Raw genomic sequence first — 23,669 nt, 5'->3', positions numbered from 1 at the left:
TAAATATAGTAATAAACGTGAATCCACTGTGTACTCGTATGCAACTTTATTAGCAGCATCCTCGTAACATCGCGTCAGCAACATAACATGAGTAATGTCCTCTCTCCAACATTCTTGGTCGCTGAGATAAGCGTCTTGACATGCGTCAAGAGCAGAGCATGTGAGCGGAGCGGACGAATTTTGAAAAGAGCGCGGAGCGGGATTTTTTTTTTCAAGGATGGGAAGGATGGAGCGAGGCAATGGCCCATTCCAGTTTCGCCCCGTTACCGCTCACATCACGAGTCTGAAGCATGCCCAACATGGCTCAGAATGAACGACAGCAGTGTTTGTTTGCCACCTGCGCTCCGCCTGCTCATGATGCGTTTAGAGGCGGCTCGGAAAAACGCGTTTCCACATGTTAAAAATTAAGTGGTTGTAATGGCTGTAAAAAGTGCGGGGGACAGAGGGCAGAGATACGGGAAGTGCTCCGGGTCCACTACGCGCATGCGTGCACATATTTTTTGAGCGAGCGTGGAGTGGAGCGGGATGCAATCTTGGTGGAGCGCTGAGCGGTAACGGGCGAAGCGGCATGGTGCGACATTGAGCGGGGAGCAAGCGGAGCGACCACCTCCGTGAGCGAGGACCGAAATTCTCACCGCTCCACTCCGCTCACATGCTCTGGTCAAGCGTGAGTTATAGACGGATGTAACGGAGAGAATCCGGTCATTTTTCAATATCAAACATCGTTCAGACTCGGATAATGAATGAAACGGAAATAGTGCAGGTTATTTATTCTTTCTGTGTGGCCCGGTACCAAATGACCCACGGACCGGTATCGGTCCGCGGCCCGGGGGTTGGGGGCCACTGCTTTAAAGTCAATTCTGTAGCTTACTGGAAGCCAGTGAAGGGACCTTAGAATTGGAGTAATGTGCTCTGTTCTTTTTGTTCGTGTGAGAACCCTCGCCGCTGCATTTTGAACCAGCTGAAGTCGTTTGATGGTCTTTTTTGGCAGGCCTGTGAAAAGGCCATTGCAGTAATCAACCCTACTAGAGATGAAGGCATGTATTAGTTTTTCCAGATCATTTTTTGACATAAGTCCTCTTAGTTTGGAAATGTTTTTTAGGTGATAAAATGCCGATTTAGTGATTGCTTTCATGTGACTGTCAAAGTTTAGCTCGCTGTCAATGAAAACACCAAGATTTTTAACCATATCTTATGTTTTAATCCCCTTTGTGTCAAGAATAGTGGTAATCCTGAGTCTTTCATCTTTTTTCCCCAATAGAATTACTTCTGTTTTATCTGTGTTCAGCTGAAGAAAATTTTGTGACATCCAGTTGTTGATTTGGTCGATACACTGGTAGAGACATTCAAGGGGGGCATAATCATTAGGTGATAGAGCAAAATAAATTTGGGTGTCACCTGCATAGCAGTGATACAAAATTGAGTTGTTCTTGATAATTTGTCCAAGTGGGAGCATATAAAGGTTGAATAGTAATGGTCCAAGGATCGACCCCTGGGGGACACCACAGGTCAAGGACATTGATGTTGAGGTACAATTTCCCAGGGTAACAAAGAAGCTTCTATCTTTTAAGTATGATTTTAACCAATTGATAACTTTACCAGTCAATCCAACCCAGTGTTCAAGTCGATATAGCAGTATGTTGTGATCAACAGTATCAAAAGCTGCACTGAGGTCCAGTAACACCAGGACCGATGTTTTGCCTGCATCAGTATTAAGACGTATGTCATTTATAACTTTAATCAGCGCTGTTTCAGTGCTGTGAAATATGAGTATATTCGACAGAAGCTCCATGAAGTTGGAAGACTTCTGCAGACACGACGCAAAGACTTTTCATTACATACCCTTGGGGATGCTGTAAGACCTGCAGATTTTCATGTGGTTATCCAAAATGTCAAGAAGGTGACAGGGTTTGATGAAGAAAACCACTGCTTCCAAACTCCAAGCCTTGCTCTCAAGTTGGGCCACTCACTGCATAAGATATGACATCATACACTGTAGAGCTCTAATGTCAGAAGATGATTAATTGATAAAGTCAACCTAGACTTTCAGTTGACTTGCTGACTTTAGGACTGTGGTTGTCAGGAACGGTTTTGCGCTCAGGTTTCCATTGGTGGGGGGTTTATAGTATCAATGAAGCTGACTTTATGTTAGGACTGTTAATGTTATAGTCATGTTGTCTGTTGTTGCCCAAACGAGGATGGGTTCCCTTTTGAGTCTGGTTCCTCTCGAGATTTCTTCCTCATGTCGTCTGAGGGAGTTTTTCCTTGCCACTGTCGCCACAGGCTTCATCATTGGGGATAGATTAGGGATAAAATTAGCTCATGTTTTAAGTCGTTCAAATTCTGTAAAGCTGCTTTGTGACAATGTTTATTGTTAAAAGTGCTATACAGATAAACTTGACTTTCAAAAAACTGTATACTGCAAAGTGGTCTGAACTTGTTTCACACACAGCTTTGACCACCTTGAATGAAAGGCACCTTAAGAAGCCATCCACCCTCCCTTTCACACAGGATGTGCAACGTCTTCACCTGCATCTTCAAGTTTCAAGTTTCAAGTTTATTTGTATCGCGCTTTTAACAATAAACATTGTCGCAAAGCAGCTTTACAGAATTTGAACGACTTAAAACATGAGCTAATTTTATCCCTAATCTATCCCCAATGATGAAGCCTGTGGCGACGGTGGCAAGGAAAAACTCCCTCAGACGACATGAGGAAGAAACCTCGAGAGGAACCAGACTCAAAAAGGAACCCATCCTCATTTGGGCAACAACAGACAGCCTGACTATAATATTAACAGTTTTAACAGGTATAACCCTCAACTGTCCTCATGGGGCCGTCCTTCACAGGAGCGGTGCGATAAAACTCCGACCAGACACAGGGCACCAGGATGGATCAAGCAGGTCCGAGGGGCAGAAGAGGCCAGCATCTCAATCCCAGGATCAACATGTAACTCAGAGGGACAGATTGGGGGGGGAAGAGAGAGAGAAAGAAAACAGGTTGTTAGGTATGCCCTAAAAATGACAAGTATTAAATCTGTGTGGTAGGCTCGCAGAGACGAGAGTCTTTACATCAGGCATAACACACAACAATGGCATGTTAATATGGTAAAAAATATCATGACCTGCTCTGGCTGGATGCTTGATTGGGTGATGGGAGCACACTCCTCAGCAATGATGAGATGCAGATGGGACCCTTAGGGCTGGCCAAGACAATTCAGTTACATTTCACAGGGTCTGGGACATGCGACAGAATGTCTGACGGCCGATTCCCTGCAGGCTACGATAGCCAGTCGAGGTCCCCACCGTCTCCACCAAAAGATTTCCTGTTGACTCCATGTAACTCAGAGGGACAGATTGGGGGGGGGAGGGAAAGAAAACACAGGTTGTTAGGTATGCCCAATGTCACCTGAATAAGTAAGAACAGTATACATATTGCACCAAGTACAAGCAGGGACTCCGGCAACTAACTATGACAGCATAACTAAAAGGAGAGAGCCAGAAAGTAACACAGGCATGAGGGAGCCCCGGGACATAAAGCAGCAGCCACTACACCGTCAACAAACTCGAGTGAGCAAGCGAGTGGGGACTGACAGCATCCATACATCCCAGTTTACCAAAACACTCTGTCTGAGGACCCTCCAGATCTACACCTTTACCTCATAAACACCATTAACAAAAGGCTTGACTAAACAGATATGTTTTCAGCCGAGACTTAAACACTGAGACTGTGTCTGATTCCCGAACACTACTTGGAAGGCTGTTCCATAACTGTGGGGCTTTGTAAGAAAAGGCTCCGCCCCCTGATGTAGCCTTCACTATACGAGGTACCAGCAGATAGCCTGCACCTTTTGATCTAAGTAGGCGTGGCGGGTCATAGAGGAGCAGAAGTTCACTCAGGTACTGTGGTGCGAGACCATTCAGTGCTTTAAAGGTCAATAGTAGTATTTTATAATCAATACGAAATGTGATTGGGAGCCAATGCAGTGTGGATATGACAGGGGTGATGGGGTCATATTTTCTAGTTCTAGTAAGGACTCTTGCTGCTGCATTTTGAACTAACTGGAGCTTGTTTATGCACTTATTGGAACATCCAGACAGTAAGGCATTACAATAATCCAACCTGGAGGGAACGAAAGCATGGACTAGTTTTTCTGCATCATGCAATGACATTAAATTTCTTATCTTAGCAATATTTCTGAGATGAAAGAAAGCTATCCGGGTGATGTTATCAATGTGAGTTTCGAATGAAAGACTGGGGTCAATAATCACTCCGAGGTCTTTTACTGCTGCATGTGAAGAAACAGAAAGGCCATCCAGAGTCACTGTGGAATCAGAAAACTTACTTCTAGCTGCATGTGGTCCTAGCACAAGTGCTTCAGTCTTGTCAGAGTTAAACAGAAGGAAATTTATAAGCATCCAGTGTCTAATGTCCTTCACACATTCCTTAATTCTATTAAGCTGGTGTCTCTCATCAGGTTTGAATCTGAAAAGATTGTAGCTTCAGCATCTGAGAACCTGAAAAAGATGCCATCAGCACAAGTCTATGGGGAATTTTGCTGAGCAACTCTGGCAAAAATAATACTGTTCAACCGAAGGTGTGGAGGAGAAGTTGCAAAGATGCCACTAAAAGCTTTCCTAGAGAGGGACAGGGCTGCCTTGCATAAGGATGTTGCACTTGGCCTATCAGAGTTTGAACAAAGCCTTTGTGCTCACTTCAGTCGGGTGGAAATTAGGGGTAGAAGGGGACGGAAAGTTGCTGGTCTGCTATCACCAGACATGGTTGATGCCTTAACACACCTCATAAGCAGAAGAAGAGTGTGGAGTCCCAGAGGACAACACTTTCCTGTTTGCAAGACCCAACTGTTTGACTCCATGCAGAGGACAGGACTGTCTGAGGATTTATGCAAATGAGTGTGGTGCTCAAAACCCTGAGCTCCTCAGGTCAACACAGTTATGCAGACGTTGCAACTTTATCACAGGTCCTGAATCTGAAAAACCATGAGATGGACCAAGTTACTGACTTTCTGAGGTCAGGAATCGCAGCTTAATACTAAAAAAAAAAAAAAAAAAAAGGCAGCCGCTGAATAACTGTCTTTTTCTTGTTTATGTTCTTGTGTTGTTGTTTTTTTCTTCACATGATGTTAAACTGTTGTGATTTGAAAAATGAATAATTAAACTTTGTTCCTTGTTCATCGACTTTGAATGCTGTGATATGTCGATGAAAAACAGTCATATCACATAAATAACAGGTCCTTCAATGCACAGTATAAAGGAGTGGGTGCTCACTTGCATCACTTACAAAAATACTAAGATTGCCTTTTAATTTGTTGGCTATATTGTCTGATAAAGTTTTGTCCTCATGGACAAGCTGTGTCTTCGAGATATGTAATGCTGATGTACTTTGTATTGTGTAGAACAATGTGTCCTCATGTATTAGGTGTGCCCTTTTAGTGCACAATGCATTCACTTTAGTGTGTGTGTGTGTGTGTGTGGGTGTTTGGCTATGTTCCATTTATTCACATGACCCTTTAATACACATAAATGACTTTTGTGTGTTGTATAGCCACTGTCCTTACAAATCGTGTTAGTCCTTAAAATATATTTTTGTGTCATGGGTGGGTTTAGGTATCTAATTATATATTGTCAGGTTGTTAAATTTTGTGTTGTGTGTGTATAAACTCTGAAGTGAGATCTGTGTTGTGTGGCTCAAAGGCGATTTTTTGATATCTACCATCTCTCTGTAGAGCATGTGGAAAGGGGTGTTCCCCTAAAACACCAACAGACTGGTTTGGGGAAGAGTGTACTTGTAGTACACAAAAACCTGTGTGTGTGTGTGTGTGTGTGTGTGTGTGAGAGAGAGAAAGAGAGGCATGAACAAAGTTTGAATTTGGATTACAAAGACAGTGGAGTGAATTATTTTATGCTAAGGACCAGAAAACTGTTGAAACACGTCACGTCTGTCTATCATGTTTGTAATAAATAAAAAGTAAATCAGTCTTAACTGGCCTATTTGTTTTTCTTTATGAATTGAAGGTTTGTTTGTTTGTTTTGCACAAAGCAATATTGGTAACTAAATTCAAATTAGGAAAAACAAACAAACAAACAAACATAAAGCACTTCTGGACATCCCATAATAGACACGCTGTACATGTCACACTAAACCTCAGGGAGCTGTGTGTTTCACTTTACAACGTGTTCATGAGTCAACAACCATAAAAACCCCACCAGATCAGTGCGAGTCATAAAATATACCGTACCACAGTACATGAGGACATGGTCATGATCTAAAACACTGGGACGCTGTAGAATAACAAATAAAAACAGAATGTGAAGATTTGCAAATCATGGAAACCTTATACTGTATTTCACTGAAAACAGAACAAAGATGACAGAACACATGTTGAAACTGAGAGATTTTATTGTTTTTGGAAAAATATAGGCTCATTTTGAGTTTGATGGCAGCAACATGTTTCAGAAAAGTTGGGACAGGGACAACAAAAGACTGGAAAAGTTGTGTAATGCAAAAAAAGACAAAAAACAAAACTAATTAGGTTAATTGTCAACAGGTCAGTAAGATGATTGGGTATAAAAAGAGCCTCCCAGAGAGGCGGAGTCTCTCAGAAGTAAAGATGGGGCGGGGTTCACCGCTCTGTGAAAGACTGCGTAGACAAACAGTGCAACAATTTAAGAATAACGTTCCTCAATGTAAAACTGCACAGAATTTGTGGATCATGCATTTTTATTTGCAGTTTACACAGTGTCCCAACTGTTTTGGAAAACAGGGTTGTATTTAGGTCCCATTCATTCATTTAAATATAATATCCTGAAATTAGTGAGCGCTAACAGAGAGAAAAGCGTTACTCTCATCTGGGGAAAAAAAACAACTTTTTTGTTAAATATACATCACAAAGTCATCCCTCTCCAGAGTTTCTGCTTCTTCCTGGTTCCTCTGTGACGTGACAAGCTGTGGGTTTTAATCTTATTAACTTCAGGAGAGAGAATAAAGCAAGGCTGGTGAAGGAACGACTGTTTATTGCTGCTGTCGCATAAGTAACAACAGGAGCTCACTTGTTTAGCCAGCGTTCCACAGTTTTTAACTTAACTATAAATAGATAAAAACATTTGTTTCATAAATAACAACTCGGTCGTGGTATCGGAGTAAAAAACACGTGCTGTTTAATGGGAAAATAATCCATTCTCCTATAAAGGCACGGTTCGTAGTGTGTTATTCCTTCAGGCCCAATCTACTGTTAGCAGAGTTCATGAACTCATTATTGCTGAAGTGAAATATCTTTATGACAAGTTCTGATCAAAATGAAAAATTAAATGACCCTCCGTGGAGCTTTTTCATCTTAATTATTGTTTGTGTCACAACAATAAAACAACAATTTTCACCTTTAAAGTGGTCGGCATGTTGTGCAAATCAAATGGTGCCAACCCGGGGCGGTGCCAGACATAAAGCTCTAGGAAATTTTACTGGGGCACAGCAGATATATACTGGAGCACATGCCTCAGTAAAATGGGTCTGGCGACGGCGATGTGCTAATCCCCCCAAAGTCCATTTTAATTGCAGCTTGTAATGTGACAAAACCGGACAAACACCAAGGGGGATGAATACTTTTGCAAGACACTATGTTTTTGTGAGCTGCAGTACCTCATGTGGTTTCTAACACTACTGCACAACTTCTGCGTCTGTTCTTATAATAGTACTAATTTGTATTTTTGTCTGAAGTAAACCTATAAAGATGTGTGTTTGATTTCTGAAGATAAACTGAAGATGCGTTCTCAGAGCATTCTTAGGACCTGACAAACTCCATTGGTTCACTAATTAATCTCCTTCCACAAACCAAATCCTCCCGATGAATTTCATGCCACATGAAAAAAATCTGGTGTGGGAGGAACCTGTGGACCAGGAGAACCTCACGGTAGAAGCATGGACTGTACCTGTCCAGCTTTTCTGAGGGAATGTGCAAACCAGCTGTCCTCACTCCCATATGGGACGTGGGCTTCAGTCCAGCCTTTTCCAGACACATTCCCATGTAAACATCATCGATGGGGAGCAGGGTGATGGAATGAGACATGTTGTAGATGGTTCTGGCAGTGAAACGTGACAACAGAAAGCCACCTCCGCCGCAGTAGGGAGGATACCTGTCCGATTCATGGACTTGGACCGGGATGTAGTATTTACTGGATGGTTCCCGGATCGGCCCCACGTATTGGATCAAGTGGCCGATAAACAGGTGTTTGCTTCCATCGTTATCATCTAACCCTTTGAGAAACTGGACCATGTTGTCTGTGTTGGCAAAAATGTCATCATCTCCATTGAGGAGAAAGTGCACATCAGGACAAAACCTCTCCATCCACTCCAGGAATAAGATCTGCTTCAGTGTGAGGTTGAAAAAGGAATCTTCAAAGTCCCACTGAAGAATGTCCTGGTACTCACGGTTCTCCAGCTCCAGGAGTTTATTCAGTCTTTCCTTTTGGAAACCGGTTCCTGAGGTTCCGGATAAGAACACGGTCTGGATCCGCACGCCGCTATAAAGTCTCTCAGATGCCCATGTTTTTCGCAGAACCTCCCGCCGCTCGTAGTTGGCTGGAGAACTTTTAATGGCCAGCAGAAGGAAAACATCAGTGGAGTTCTCTGGACCACCGCACTTACCAGGAACATTGAGCAGCATCGGGAAATTCCGACAGTGGCTGTAAAACAGGAAATCTTGGATATGCTTAGGCAAACTGGAAAACCCGGTGATGTTGGACGCAGACCAGTTTCGATCACATTTGTAGATGAAACTCGTGAACAGGTCTGGTGATGTCCGAAGCTCATATTTGAAATGTAACTTTCTTGTTGTGTTTTGTGGTTTCTTGTTCTGCGTGTCCTTTAGCAGTATTACAAACACACACAGAGTGGCCATGATGAGCAGAGCAACCGTCTCCAGCTTCCACCTCCTTCTCCTGCATCCTGCGAGAAAGAAATCAGAGATAGTAAATCAGTTTTTTACACAGAGGTAAAACAATACATCAAAACATCATCCATGAGTTTCTCACAGTGGTAAAGGATGCTAAGGATGTTAGAGATGTCTTTAGAGCAGGTGATGGTGTGGTCAGAGCTCAGATCATCCAGAGATACATCACCTTGAAATAAACTAGAAAATATTTTCTCTTTACTTCATTTACAGTAACAGTACTCTGTGAATGATGGAAAGGAATGTTATATCTATTCATTTTTTCCTGCTAGACAAATAATATATACAGTATACTAAATATTAAAGGGCCCAAAACTGACCCTTGGGGAACTCCACATGGTACTTATACATTTTTTAACAGACTCCTCTATTTTCCCACCTGACTTCCTATCAGTATGTTATTTGGGGAGGTACAGGATCATCTGTCTGTAGAGTTAGTGTCTGGTTTTGTTTCTTATTTTGGCTTTTGCCGGCCTGACGATTTATTCCATTATCATCCTCAACCTGAGTCTGGGACGTATCAGTAACAACGTATGTTCCACAAAGATCCATTTGGAAAAGTATATCGAGAACATCTGTTAAATAAAACCCCAAATCTGAAAAAGTTGGGATGGAATGTTGAGTTGAAATTAAAACTGAAAACAGTGATTTGCAAATAATCTTTGATCCATATCGCACTCGAAACAATACAACAGCACATTATTTCTTCTTCTTTTTTTTTAAACACACACATTTCAATATTTATAATGTTCCCGTTCCTTCTCCCAACACTTAAAAGCTGTTTATGGACTGAAGACACCAAGTGATGAAGTGTTTCAGGTGTTATTCTTGTCCCGTTCTTCCTGTAAACAGGTCTGAAGGTGTGAAACAGTTCGGGGTCGTCACTGTCATATTTTTCATTTCTAAATTCTCCACACATTCTCTATTGGGGACAGAGGGGACACGCCCTCTTCTTCCACAGCCACGCCTTTGTAATGTGAGCAGAATGTGGGTTTGCATTGTCTTGTTGAAATCTCCCTGGAAAAGACGTCGTCTTGAAGGCAGCAGATGTTGCTCTAAAATCTCAGTGGACTTTTCTGCATCAATGCTCCATCACAGAAGTGTAAGTTACCTTCACCAAGGGCACTGACCCAACACCATACCATGACACACTCTGGCTTTTGGACTCGTTCCTGTAACAGTCTGGATAGTCCTTTTCCTTTTTGGTCCAGAGCACACGGCATCCATTTGTTCCAAAAAAGACCTGGAACACTGATTCCTCTGACCACAATACCCGTTCCCAGTGTGTGATGGTTCATCCCAGACGCCTCCGAGCCCAGAGAAGTCGACGGCGCTTCTGGACACAGTTAACATAAGGCTTCCTTTTTCCACAGTAAAGTTTTAACTGGTGTTTGTGGATGTAACTCCGTATTGTAGCTTGATAAAGGTTTTCTAGAGTAATCTCGAGCCCATGTGGTTCTATCAGCTGGAGATGAATGATGGTTCTTGATGGCGTCTGAGGGATCGGAGATCACAGGGGTTCAGATTAGGCTTGAGCCCTTTACACACTGAAACGCCTCCAGATTCCTTGAATGGTTTAATGATCTTCTGCACCGTAGAGGGTGAAATATCCAAATCCCTTCCTGTCTTTCTTTGAGGAACATTGATTTTAAATATTTCAATAATTTTCTCACACATTTGTTGGTAAACTGGAGATCCTCGGCCCGTCTTCACTCCTCAAAGACTCGGCCTTTCCTGGAGACTGATTCTGTACCAGATCGTGATTACAGTCACCTGTTTCACATCACATCATTATTTAATAGTTGTACCGCATTACTCGCCTTAAATTTCCTCGTCCCAACTTTTTTTGCAATGTGCTGCAGGACTGAAACGCAGGAATGGATGGATATTAACAAATGAAATGAAGTCGACCAACAAAATATGAAATATCTCGGGTTCATTCTGTCTGTAATGAAATACAAGTCAAAGTACATTTACACATCACTGATTTTTTTTTTATTTGCATTTTCCACACCATCCCAACTTTCTCTGATTCAGGGTTGTATATTTATTAGTAATGGGCATTCCAGTAGCTGACATGTAATTTTTCTATTTTTTAAGTTTATAGAATGTAAAGAAACTGTGCATTAATATTTGTATTTTCCCCCCTCGATGGTTTCCCGTAGAGGTCGCATTCACTTCAAAAATCAACAAAACGTGTCCTTTGGCTAGGGGTGAACAAACTTTTGCACACAGCTGTAGGTTGATAATGAGCATGGAAAATCACTTCATCAGGGGATTGCAGTGGAGCCTGCTGGGACAGTGTGATGATCTCGTGAACATGTTGTTGTTCAGTGAATGTAAGCTGAACGTCTCTGATCGTTATAAACTGGGAGGGGGTGTTTATTTTTGCTATTGATGAAGAATATTGACTGTAATATAGATTGTAAATTAATTATATACATGTCCTAAAAGTCTTCAGGGTCTCATCATGGGTACTAGTGAACCACATTTTTCTGTATTTGCTAATTCTAGGCTAAAAACCAACTCTGTTGCTCATTGAAGAGCAAAATGTAAATCTCTGGTTAAAACGGGTCAATGTGAAATCAACATTTTTTAAATTCAGGATTATTTTTCATTTTTAAGACTGACACCAGCTAAACACTGCTGCAATCGTGAAGTTAATCTACCCAGTGCGTGTGTGTGTGTGTTGAGACACACACACACACACACACACGCACAGACGTGCTTTGCAAACAGAGAACGTGTGCTTGGTGATGATCCTCTAGAGATAATGTCCGTGTTATCGAGTCCTGCTCAGCGGATCATGCTTCACTGTGGTGTGTGAACAAGTTACAGGATAATTACTTCCTTCACCAATTTCATTTATATTATACACACAGACACGAGTGTTTTAGTGTGAAATACACCACTCATATTTTTCATCCGAGCTCCATCCGGGACATGGAGAACCAAAACCAGGACATAAATCTCTATCTGTCCCTCGTGAGGAAATCGATGAATTGTTTTGATAAATTTGGGGACTTTTTGTTTGTGAATGTGTCGATATAATAAAAAGAAAATCACACGTTGCCTTGAAGATATGAAGTTTATCTTCTTGTGTTGAAAAACTCACATTTTTCATATGAAATCCATTGCGGATCTGAGTGACATATTTAAATAACATCGTCTGGCTTTTTTTCGTGGTCTATCAGATATATTCCGTTCAGTGAGCATGATACTGAACGAGTCGAAGACGAGTCACTGAATGGAATATATCTGATATACCATGAAAAAAAGCCAGACGTTATTATTATTATTATTATTATTATTATTATTATGGTGTGAATGTGAGTGTGAATGGTTGTCTGTGGCTATGTGTCAGCCCTGTGATGACCTGGCGACTTGTCCAGGGTGAACCCCGCCTTTCGCCCGTAGTCAGCTGGGATAGGATCCAGCTCGCCTGCAACCCTGTAGAACAGGATAAAGCGGCTACAGATAATGAGATGAGATGAGATGAGATGAGATGAGATGAGATGAGATACACATTCCTTTCGGATGTTCAACGTGTCTTTCTCTTTCAAAATTCTCTCAGAATCTTCCCTATTTAACAAAGCAAACCTGGCGGCCATGTTTGTTTACAAATTGTCACAGTCGCTCACTAGCGCAGAAGTTTTACATCTCCGATGTGTGATGTCATGTTGTCTTGACAACTGTGCAATATCGTAAACCATATTCAACACTCATTCTCCATTGAATGGACTGAAATGTTGATGGTTAAAAGTTAAGAGGCAGATTCAGAACAGAAAAAAGGAAATGGACCAAAACCTAGAGACCCAGACAGAGCTGTACAGTGTCTCGACTGGTAAAATTCTGAATGATAAAGAGGTTCTGAATCGAGAAACCTCCAGTGACATCAAACTCCCAGAGGAAACAGATACCAAGCAAAGGAAGTAGAGGAAGTGATCGAACATCTAAATCATGGAAAAGCAGCAGGTGTCGAGCGAATACCTGTAGAACTGCTGAAAGCCGACATTGATTGGGCTATAACAAAGATCCATGAGGTCTCCAGTGTAGTGGGGGAAGAGGGGAAAAACCACCTGAAAAGTGGAGAGAAGGTTGTAAAACTTCCAAAGAAGGAGAATCTGAAAGAACTGGAGAGGAGTTGAAACACAGGAAAGAAGAGACGAGGCAGGAGCACAACTGGACAGATGTTCATGATCAGGAACATCATCGAACAGTCAGTAGAGTGGTGGTGTAGATTACATGCAAATTTCCTAAAAAGTGTTGGACTTGTTCCACAGAGACAGAGAACGGATTAATGAGAAGCTTCAACACACCATCAAATAGGATGAACTAAGAACAGAAGTGAAAGTCAGTGATGTGGAGACTAAACTGCTCCGAATTAAAGAATTCAAAAATTCAAGAAGCAGTGAAAGAGAACAAGCAGGAAACTAGACTGCATTTCCGCAGAGAAAATGCAAAGTGTGCTTGCTGAGCTGGAGCAGAACAGCTATCATGCCAGCATGCTAAAAGCTAGCATGCCAACATGCTAACAACTAGCATGCTAACAGTTAGCATACTAACATGCTAACAGCATATGGTACTAACATGCTAAAAGCTAGCATTCTAACATGCTAATGATTAACATGCTATTTGTTAAAATTCTAACACTTTAAATCACTTCACTGGCTCCCTGTAAAGCAAAGAATCCAGTTTAAAATACTTCTGATCACTTTTAAAGCAGTAAATGGCCTAGCCCCAACCTATATCTCTGACATTATCCCTCACTATTATCCAACTCGTTCTCTCAGGTCATCTAGTCAAAGTCTTTTATCTGTCCCCAGAATTAACACAAACATGGCTCACGGTGCTTTTAGTTATTGTGCCCCAACGCTTTGGAATTCCCTTCCCTTGGAATTAAGGTCAGCTCAGTCTACTCCCTCTTTTAAAAAGGCTCTTAAAACGTATTTATTTTCACAAGCTTTTGGTTGAGTTGACATTGTTTTACCCTGTTTACATTGTTTTACCCTGTTTACATTGTTTTACCCTGTTTACATTGTTTTATCCTGTTTACATTGTTTTACCCTGTTTACATTGTTTTATCCTGTTTTTTCCTATTGAGCTGACATTGTTTTACCTTGTTTACATTGTTTTATGACGTTTTAGTGTCATTATTTTATTTTTTTTATAGTTTTATATTTTATTTATATATGTCTAGTGCTGTTTTTAATCTTATCTTATTTTATTTTTTTCTTCTTTTACAGCACATTGAGTCTGTGTTAGCCACATGAAATGTGCTATATAAATAAAATTGACTTGACTTGACTAATATGCTGACAGCTACCATGCTAACAGCTAACAGGCTAACATGCTAATGGCTAGTATGTTAACTTTTAGCATGCTAACATGCTGAGGGTGACATGCTAACAGCTAACATGCTAACAGTTAGCATGCTAACATGCTCAGGTGAACTCGCTAACAGCAAACATGCGAACTCTGCATGCTACCATGCTAATCCTAACATGTTAACAGCTCTCATGATAACATGCTAATGGTGAACATGCTAACAACTCTCGAGCTAACAGCAGGCATGATATCATAATGGGTAACATGCTAGCATGGTAACACGTGAATGCTTATATGCTAATTGCTATCGTGTGTGGTGTAAGTATTCCTAATAAAGTGGCCATTGAGTTGAAGTTGATTTGCTGTCAAAGTCTCAGATGAGCAGATCCTTGCCAAATGCATCATCACCTATGGGGGAAGGGAGGAACGACTCAGTCAAGCTTCCACTGATTAGCGGCAAAATGGAGAAAAACTGGACGGATGAAAGGCGAGAGAAAGCCGAGTGCGGGTCAGAACCGATATCATGTGTGTGATGGTGATTTGGCCTGAGGTGCCGTATGAAGTTTGGTGGATGTGTGGTGAAGTGTTAAGGCCAATTTATGCTGACAACCCAGTCCTCGCAGATAGCGTCGCAGATGGCGTCTGCAAAGCCCCCCCCCCCTTCGCAGACGCTCTGCGCGGACCTCCTAAAAATTGTGACCACCACAGAAGCCTCGCAGACAGCGTCGCAGACAAGAGGGCTCTGATTGGTCCACTCTACATCCGCTGTACACGCACTTCCGCTTCCCTACTTTCCCGGTTTGTTTTGTTTTCACGACCGCCATTTTTAAAAACACGAGCAAAGATGGAGCAGCACGAAGAGCGGTTGATTGAGGAAGTGAGGAAGTACGTACATCTATACGACTCCAGTTCTAGTCATTATAAGTAACCGGAGGATAAACACTCCACTAACCACACCCACCAACTACTCCTAGCGATTTCATGACTTCGTGCCCCCTTGCGTTGTGGCGGTGAATAACATCGCGCACGCCTATTACTCCCCACTCAACGATAAATTACAACTGTCTGCGAAAAGCTATCTGCGAAAGCCTTGTCGCAAGAGCATGCAGAGGCCCTTACTGAGCAAAACTCCATTCATCTGAATGGGGCCAAAAATCAATGCAAGCCTATGGAGGAAAAAGGGATGAGCAAAAAGAAAGGAAAAATATGAGTGCGGGTCAGAACCGATTGCATGTATGTGTCGGGGGAGTTGGCCTGAAGTATCACATGAGATTTGGTGCATCTGCGATGGAGCGTGTCCGAGTAGGACGATTCGATTCATGAGCCCTATTCATTCTCTATGGGAAAAAAACAAAAGAAAAACGACAAGAACAAGAGAACGGGTGCATTGATTCAAGAGCTGTATACAAGCACACTACACCACTTCGGGCCAGACGTCTCAGAGTTGGAACGGTGTCTCTATCTCGAACGCCCTAGGAGGAGGAGTGGATCCAAAAAACGTGTCGGAATAAGGCAGAATAAGTAAATTTAAGAAGAACAATAGTGTGCTCGCCTTCGGCTGCTGTGTGCTTGAGCAATAAACACTAATAAAAGATGAAGAGGGGCGTGTGTGTGTTCAGGAGCTACAAACTAGGAGGAGAGAGAAGAGAACAACAAACATGAGACGTGTTTCAGAAACCGGTCTTTCAGGTGTTTCTGAAGCAAGAGCAAGGAGAAGATGATCGATATCTACTAGAGCAGTGATTCTCAAACTGTGGTATGCGGGCTCCATTCTAGTGGTACGCCAAAGAATCACTTAATTAAATATAAATAAAATTTAAAAAATAAAACGTGAAATACTATCCATAATATCCGAATGGATGAAAATATCTTATCAACCGATGACAAGAAAATGAAAGGAGATACAAATTAAGTTAATAATTTTAAAAAGTTTGCAAGTGCTTCTGGGTAGCCATACGTAGCCTACGTACGCATTCCCGCCGGTTCCGCTGACAGACGGTTATCCGCCATTGGTAGACTAGGCTGTGATGGGAAAAGGTGGAGGTGGCTTTGCTAATTATGACGGGTACGACAAAATTACTGTCGTGGCTTAAATCCGCGAATGGGAGCGTGGATCAGGAGAGAGGGAGAACTGAAGAGGACATGTGTGAGCCGAGCGCAGATGCTAACGACAGTGGCAAAACCAGCCCCAGAACTGCTAGCAAACAGCAGAAACCAGTGAGGAGGAAGTATGACGAAAAATACATAAAACTGGGATTCATTTGGAGCGGGACGGAGGAGCTGCCCAGGCCGCAGTGTGTTGTATGCAGCGACGTTCTGAGCAATGAGTCCATGAAACCATCGCATCTCAAACGGCATCTTACAACCAAACACACAGCACTAAAGGACAAACCAATGGATTTTTTTTTACGAAAACGTGATGAACTGAAGCAGTCCAAGTCCACCATTCTGTCCTATGGTACACCCGTAGCCAAAGCACCATGCCAGCCTCCTGATCGCCAGAGCCGGTGAGCCGCACACAATCAGGGAACTGCTGTGTTTACCATTAGCTGAAGAGATGACACGCATCATGTGTGGAGAGAAAGCTGCCAGAGAGTTAAACTTGGTGCCGCTTTCAAATGACACCGTGTCAAGGAGAATAAACGACATGGCTGACGATGTTAAAAAGACACTGATTGAGCGCATTAAGAACAGTAGATATTTTGCCATACAGCTTGATGAGAATACAGATGTTGCAGATTTGGCCAATTTATTGGTTTATGTGAGATATGAATATGACGGTGTGGCTCAGGAGGACTTTATGTTCTGTAAATCACTGGAGACCAGAACTACATCAGAGCAAATATTCCAGTTACTGAACAAGTTCATCCAGGAGCATGGCTCGGACTGGACGTGGCAGGACTGTGCTCACAGAGGCATGCACACCCATCACTTTAAGCTCAGTAAGTTGTCAATCAATAGTCAATCAGTCAATACTCTGTGTATATTTAACATTATAAGCTGTTATTCTTAATGCTTTTCCTCACTATTGTTTTATTCTTAATCTTATTGTTCTTCCTCTGTTTTATTCTTAATCTTATTGTTCTTCCTCTGTTTGTGTTTCTGTTTCAGAAAGCAGTCACTGGAGTTAAGAAACGGCAAGAACTGCAGCTATGCGTAGCCTGTTTTGATTTTTTTTAAGTACATCAAGTACAGTACTTTTATTACTTAACATTTAAGTACAGTACAGTTATTTAACTTTTAAGTACATTTTCATTTAATCTTTAAGAACTGTCTTTTAATATTTATTTTAGTACAATGTTTTATTTCACTTTTATGTGCAATTAATTTTATTTGATTCATTATTTAAGTACAGTGTTTTATTTTCCTATATTTAAACACAGTGTTACATTTCAAAGTACTGTGTGTAATGTTACAGTGGCCAACATTATTAAATATACTTGTTAAATAAAACCTCTGCCTTGTTTTTAATGAATACTTAGGCCTATTACGCTACTGTATTTTAATGTTGGTCATTATGGTGGTACTTGGAGAGCCAAGTATTTTCTGAGGTGGTACTTGGTGAAAAAAGTTTGAGAACCACTGAACTAGAGAAAAAACAAGTGTCTCAAATGTACAAGATAAAAAGACAGAAAGAGGAATGAAGTAGTGCAATGGGTGGGTGGAGGGGAAGGTGTTAGTGACATCATGAGATGTAAGTTATGTGGAAACATTGTGAGATAAGATCACTGTGACAACTGCAGGATTAGATTAGATAAAACTTTATTGTTTAAATTATGGCAAGAATGTGGGCACCAGACTCAAAGACAAAACAACATGGAGACGGACGGATGGGGGGGGAGCACAGGTGTGAAGGACACAGGTAAAGTAAAGGAAGATTTTAATAGACATGTAATTATCACTTTTGTCAGCGTGTTCTGCAATCAAGCACATCACAAAGCCTGGGGGTCAAAATTCTAAAATTTCCATATTTTGAAAGTTGTACATTGGTGTGTAATTCTTGGCACACACACACACACACTTTACACGTTTCCCAGGTTTCTTCACGCAGCTGGACTCCTTTTGTCCCCGTGTTAACGGATATAAAGTTACAAACCGGGTTGTGAGAGGTTTCATGTGACAGTGTGGTGAGAAAGCTGGAATATTCTGCTTACCATAAATCCAATTCAGCAGCTTCATGTTCACCTGAAACAGTTTCAAACCTGACGTTAACACACACACACACACATAGAAATAATAATAATAATAATAATAATAATAATGCAACCCTTAGGGAAAATGTATTAAAATGTTAAGTTTCCTTTGAGGATCTACAGTGCCATGAGAAAGTTTGGGCACCCCGTCTGAGGTTGTACAATAATTGACTCTGTCTCCACAGAAAAACACCCTAGTGGCATGTCCTTCCTTTGCCCATCAGAGCCAAGTGCTGGGTTGTTTTGCAGACACTGATTTTAATTATTGGTGTATTCCTTTGTATGAAATTAAATCAAATGTGAAAAATAGGCTGTGCAAAAGTATGGGAACCCTTGACATTTTGTTGCTTTGAAAACCTGTAACTAATCATCACAGAGTAATTGAAAACATCAAGTTGGTTAAGTGAGCTCATTAAGCCTTGAACTTAATAGGCAGGTGCATCCAATCATGACAAAGGCTATTTAAGGTGGCCAAATGCCAGTTCTCTTTCTCTTTGACTGTCCTCTGAAGAGCTGCAAGATGGGGGCCTCAAAACAACTTTCTCATGACCTCAAAACGAAGATTATAGAGCAGTATGGACTAGGGGAAGGCTACAAAAAACTTTCCAAAAGATTTCAGCTGTCAGTGTCTACCGTGAGGAACATTGTAAGAAAATGGAAAGCCACAGGCACAGTCCTTGTCAAGGCCAGAAGTGGTAGGCCAAGAAAAATTTCAGGGAGGCAAAGACGAAGGATGCTGAGAATTGTTAAAAACAACCCACAGACCACCACCAGAGACTTGCAAAGGGATCTAGCTGCAGATGGGGTCACTGTGCATAGGGCAACAATACAGCGCAATTTGCATGAGGAAAGACTGTACGGGAGAGTGATGAGGAAGAAGCCCTTTCTTCGCAGTCGCCACAAATTGAGTCGCTTGAACTATGCAAAAGCACATTTGGACAAGCCAGTATCCTTTTGGAATAAGATCTTGTGGACTGACGAAACAAAAATCGAGTTATTTGGTCACAACAAGAGGCAATACACATGGCGTAAAAAGAACACAGAATTCCAAGAGAAACATCTGCTACCCACAGTGAAATTTGGTGGAGGTTCCATCATGCTGTGGGGCTGTGTGGCGAGTACTGGTACTGGGAACCTTGTTAAAGTTGACGGTCGCATGGATTCCACTCAATACCAGCAGATTCTTGAGGATAATGTGCTAGAGTCTGTAACAAAGTTGAAGTTGCGCCGGGGATGGATGTTTCAACAAGACAATGACCCGAAACATTGCTCAAAATCCACTCGGGCATACATGCAGAGGAACAAGTACAATGTCTTGGAATGGCCATCCCAGTCCCCAGATTTGAATATCATTGAAAATCTGTGGGATGAATTGAAGCAAGCTGTCCATGCTCGTAGACCTTCAAACCTCAAGGAATTAGAGATGTTTTGCAAGGAGGAGTGGGCCAAGATGCCTTCGTCCAAGATCCATACACTCATTGGTGGCTATAGAAAGCGTCTAGAGGCTGTAATTTTTGCAAAAGGAGGCTCCACTAAATATTGATGGAATGTTTCTGTTAGGGTGCCCAAATTTATGCACGGGCCTATTTTTGTTTTGCTGCATATTGCACTTTTTCTGTTAGCCCAATAAACTTCTCTTCAATGCTGAAATATGTCTGTGTCTTTTATTTATTTCATATGTCAAGACTAAGTTGTAGAATCAAACACCCAATTATATATGAATGAAAAATACTGGGATTTGTCAAGGGTGCCCAAACTTTCTCATGGCACTGTATATATTCAGACACAACCACTGTATTTTGGGAGTTCTTTATTTTATTTGTAAATCTCTTTTTCTGAATATTCTGTATTAAATTCATCTTCCGGGGGGTAAAATAATATTCTATTCTAGTGTAAAACATGTTGGAAGTGAAAGAAATAATTTACGTTTCTGTTTAAAAATGAGCCAATCAATGGGAGAGGTGAGAGGTCACAGGAGAAAGAAATCCTGTGTAGGCGAAATATACGTCGTCTTTTCTGGCTGTCGACCTGCAGGAGGCGAGCACGCGTGTGGACATTGAAGTGAACTGCGTTATATTTTGATCTCAGTCGAACCTTATGGTTGTCAGACAGACAGCCTATTTTCTAGGTTACATGCGGAAGTGTTAGAGACATTTTCTGAACGAATTTGTTTCGCAGCTCACTTTGAAAGATTAGCAGCTTGCTAGCTGGGACTGTTTTGATGCTAGCTGACTGAGACAGCAGATGACCTGCGTTCAACGAACTAGGCTGTGAGGGAAGAGTGGATTGAAGGACAGCTGGTGTTTTGCCGTTCACGGAGATTGTGGAGCTGCGGGAGAATCGGGCCCCTGACTGCACGGAATTAGACTGCCGCGACGGTGCATGGATTTCTCTTCATCTGCGTGAGTTAACCTTCTTTTGTTTTGCTGCGCAGCACACGTGAAGTGGCCAGTTATGTTATGTTTTATGGCCTCAACGCACGCCAGCGACGATTCAGGCCTGCATCAGGAACTTTGTGAGTGGGGTTTATCTCTAGTGCCGGCTTAGGTTATAGGTTTTTGGGCCCATAGGGTTGAAGTGTGCGACTAAAAACTGGTTTTGTTTAGAGGGGTTATATGTAACCTGTTACGTTTGAATAACCTGAAAAAAAGGGAATTTACAAAAGGTATATGATTTATTTACAGTTGAATATTTTATTTCTGTTTTGATTAGGCCTACCCTTATGGTAACTGTATTTCTTATTTGATATTCCTGTGAGAAATTATTTTTTTTAATACAAATACTGTAACTAAAACCTCATTTGACTTGTGAGAATTTATCATTGGTGTAAGAATTTAGCTGTTTCAAGGCATTTCATTTCATGTCAAACACTCAAGTAGTGCATTACTACAGTTAAAATTTGAAGTGTTCTCATTTTATTTACATACTACAGATGAGACATAAATGTACACAGTACCCTAGAGTATATAGAGGGTTTAGCAGAACCCAGGGCACCACCTGCAATAACATTTAGATGGGCTGGTGGCGCTACAATAATAATAATAATAATAAATATGCAATGCAAAAAATTGAAAACTACATTTGAGGAGAAAATTCCTTAATACTCGTGAAATGATCTTGCTGCATGGACAGATAATTTTACTTGATAAATCATCTTAGAATAAGTTGGCTGCAATCTAGAACTAGGTTTAATAATCTCAGAACCGGTACCTTGTATTCTTCTAATAGGAAATGTTAGATCATTTCAACTATTTTCAAGATATTTTCACTTGCTAAGATCATTTTTTGCAGTGTGTGGTGTAGAACAGACACTCCTTATCGGGAACACGTCACTCCTTATCGGCTAATTAAAGCTAAGAAAAAAGTGAAATAAAAGAAGAAAAGGAAGTGATGTGGAGGAATGGTCTGATGGTCGTTCTGGTGTGATATTAATGGTCTCAGTGTGGATTCTGTAAAGTGAGAGGATTAAAATGAAGAAAAAGAACAGAGGAATGTTTTAGAGAGGGTTTTTTTTCCCCACTGATCCTGAGACATTTGGTCAGTGTTTGTTCTGACTGATTTATTCTCATCATAAATTACAGTTGACTTTAAAGGAAATGTTTGACAGTTACTGAGTCACTGAGTGAACACACTCCAGCCTTAACATTACAGAAGAAATTAATAAACCAACAAACTAACTCCTGTGATGAATTAACAGACTGAGAAACATGTTGATAATAAAAATACATTTAGAATTCTCTCTCTCACACACACCTCCATGTTTCTGCTTGTTTCTCCACCACGTTAAGCTGATGAACTGATGGTGTAGATCACAGAACACACTAACAAGAGAAATAGGTCAAGAGGAAACACACACATACAGCAAATGAAATAAACACCAAATAATATTGCTTTACCTGTAATATGTGCTGAAAACGCTGAGCAGGTCAATGAAAGAGGTGAAGAAGAAAAAGACATCAGCTGTGTGTGTGTGTGTGTGTGTCTGTGTGTCTGCTCTCAACATAGGAGTCAGATTATCATTTCTGTGTTAATGTTAAACACACCAGTTAGAAGTGTATGTGCTGCCCTCCCCTGTGGAGCCACACACACACACACACACACACACACACACACAAGTGCATTACAGACGGAAATAGTGAAACCACACACACACAATGCCCTTTTGCTCCACCCATAAACACATGCAAAAAAAAATTCAAATGATTTCAAGCCTTTAATAAAGTTAAATGTCAGTGTGTCCTGCAACAACCAGATAGATAGAAAAAAGAGCAACAAAAAAGAGAAGTGCATGTTGTTGGTTCTAATTAAGGAGAATTTCAGAGGCACCATTCACATCTCTCTCTCACACACACACCACTCTGCAGGGTCTCTCTCACTCGATGGTGTTTTCAGGTTGTCTGGATAATTTAAAGGTGTTTTAGGTGCACAGATTAACAACACAAACTCAACTGAGTGAAAAAGGAGGGGAAGAAATCCCGTCCCTGCTGCTGGTGTCGAGCTCCACTGGGGTTTCCTCTTTCTCTCTGCCCACAGCTGATCATCTGCACTCTGTAGGTCCTCTTTCAGTCTTCTTTTCACCTTAACTATTTAAAATCCTCAGCGTTTTCTTGCTTTCAATTTGTAGAAACCTTAGTTTCATCTTAACTGATAAAGTCTCGCTCCTGACAGACAAAGCTCAGGAGATGGTAAAGGTGGAACATAATTATGCATTCAGGAAAAATGGGAAAACACACACACACACACCGCATCAGCCAGTTAGTGAATAAAGGCAGAGCTTGTTTCATGCTCACTCTGCTAAGTGAGAGGAGTTTAATCAAATCCACACTGAGTTCAAGACCAACAGCAGTGCTGACTAAGGTGGTGAAGAACTGACAACAAGAGACAGACAGATAAACACAAAATGGCAGCAACCAAACAAGGAAGTGATCAGGGTGGGTTTTCCAAAAGCCTCTCAACACTAAGAGCATCTTAATGAGGAGAGAAAGTGCTCATCGTGCTGCTCACTCAACCATTTAATGATCTTTGTGCTGCGATGCTTTTGGGAAACTCAGCACTGACTGAGACCGAAGTTTAAATTCCTTTGGACACAAGAATCCTTCAGCAATTTGTAAGAAATCGTGACTGAAATTTCCCTGAATGTCATGGAATTAGATCGGATCTTCATCTGAAACTTGGATCTTATGGT

At 41.3% G+C, this 23,669-nt stretch overlaps 1 protein-coding gene across 5 annotated transcripts; it reads right to left on the bottom strand.

The window, feature by feature from the left end:
- Positions 1-6,400: 6,400 nt before the first annotated feature.
- LOC132893473 (N-acetyllactosaminide beta-1,3-N-acetylglucosaminyltransferase 3-like) lies at positions 6,401-22,560 on the bottom strand. 5 transcript variants are annotated; one of them, XM_060932639.1, is made up of 5 exons: positions 22,381-22,560; positions 22,238-22,305; positions 18,446-18,476; positions 12,954-13,042; positions 6,401-8,959 (listed from the first exon to the last, which is right to left on the bottom strand). In XM_060932639.1, the coding sequence occupies exons 1-5, from the start codon at positions 22,485-22,487 to the stop codon at positions 7,797-7,799; spliced, it is 1,458 nt and encodes a 485-aa protein (XP_060788622.1). In that variant the 5' UTR covers positions 22,488-22,560; the 3' UTR covers positions 6,401-7,796. The 5 variants fall into 5 exon arrangements, with proteins under 5 accessions (XP_060788622.1, XP_060788624.1, XP_060788626.1 ...); XM_060932641.1 differs by lacking the exon at positions 22,238-22,305 and having other exon boundaries at positions 22,381-22,524; XM_060932643.1 differs by lacking the exon at positions 12,954-13,042 and having other exon boundaries at positions 22,381-22,399.
- Positions 22,561-23,669: the final 1,109 nt, after the last annotated feature.

This window comes from Neoarius graeffei, chromosome 10 (genome assembly GCF_027579695.1).
Source record: "Neoarius graeffei isolate fNeoGra1 chromosome 10, fNeoGra1.pri, whole genome shotgun sequence".
Lineage (NCBI taxonomy): Eukaryota > Metazoa > Chordata > Actinopteri > Siluriformes > Ariidae > Neoarius > Neoarius graeffei.
The sequence above is the reverse complement of the archived record's forward strand: the minus strand, read 5'-3'. Positions and strand labels throughout refer to the sequence as shown.

Excerpts from the sequence above, each read along its gene's own strand:
- LOC132893473 (XM_060932639.1), bottom strand. The coding sequence starts at position 22,487 with ATGTTGAGAGCAGACACACAGACACACACACACACACACACAGCTGAT. Across the intron at positions 22,306-22,380 it reads GTTTTCAGCACATATTACAG|TGTGTTCTGTGATCTACACC; the intron begins GTAAAGCAATAT and ends TTCTCTTGTTAG. Across the intron at positions 13,043-18,445 it reads GCTGCTGAATTGGATTTATG|GTGGTTTTTCCCCTCTTCCC; the intron begins GTAAGCAGAATA and ends TCCACTTTTCAG.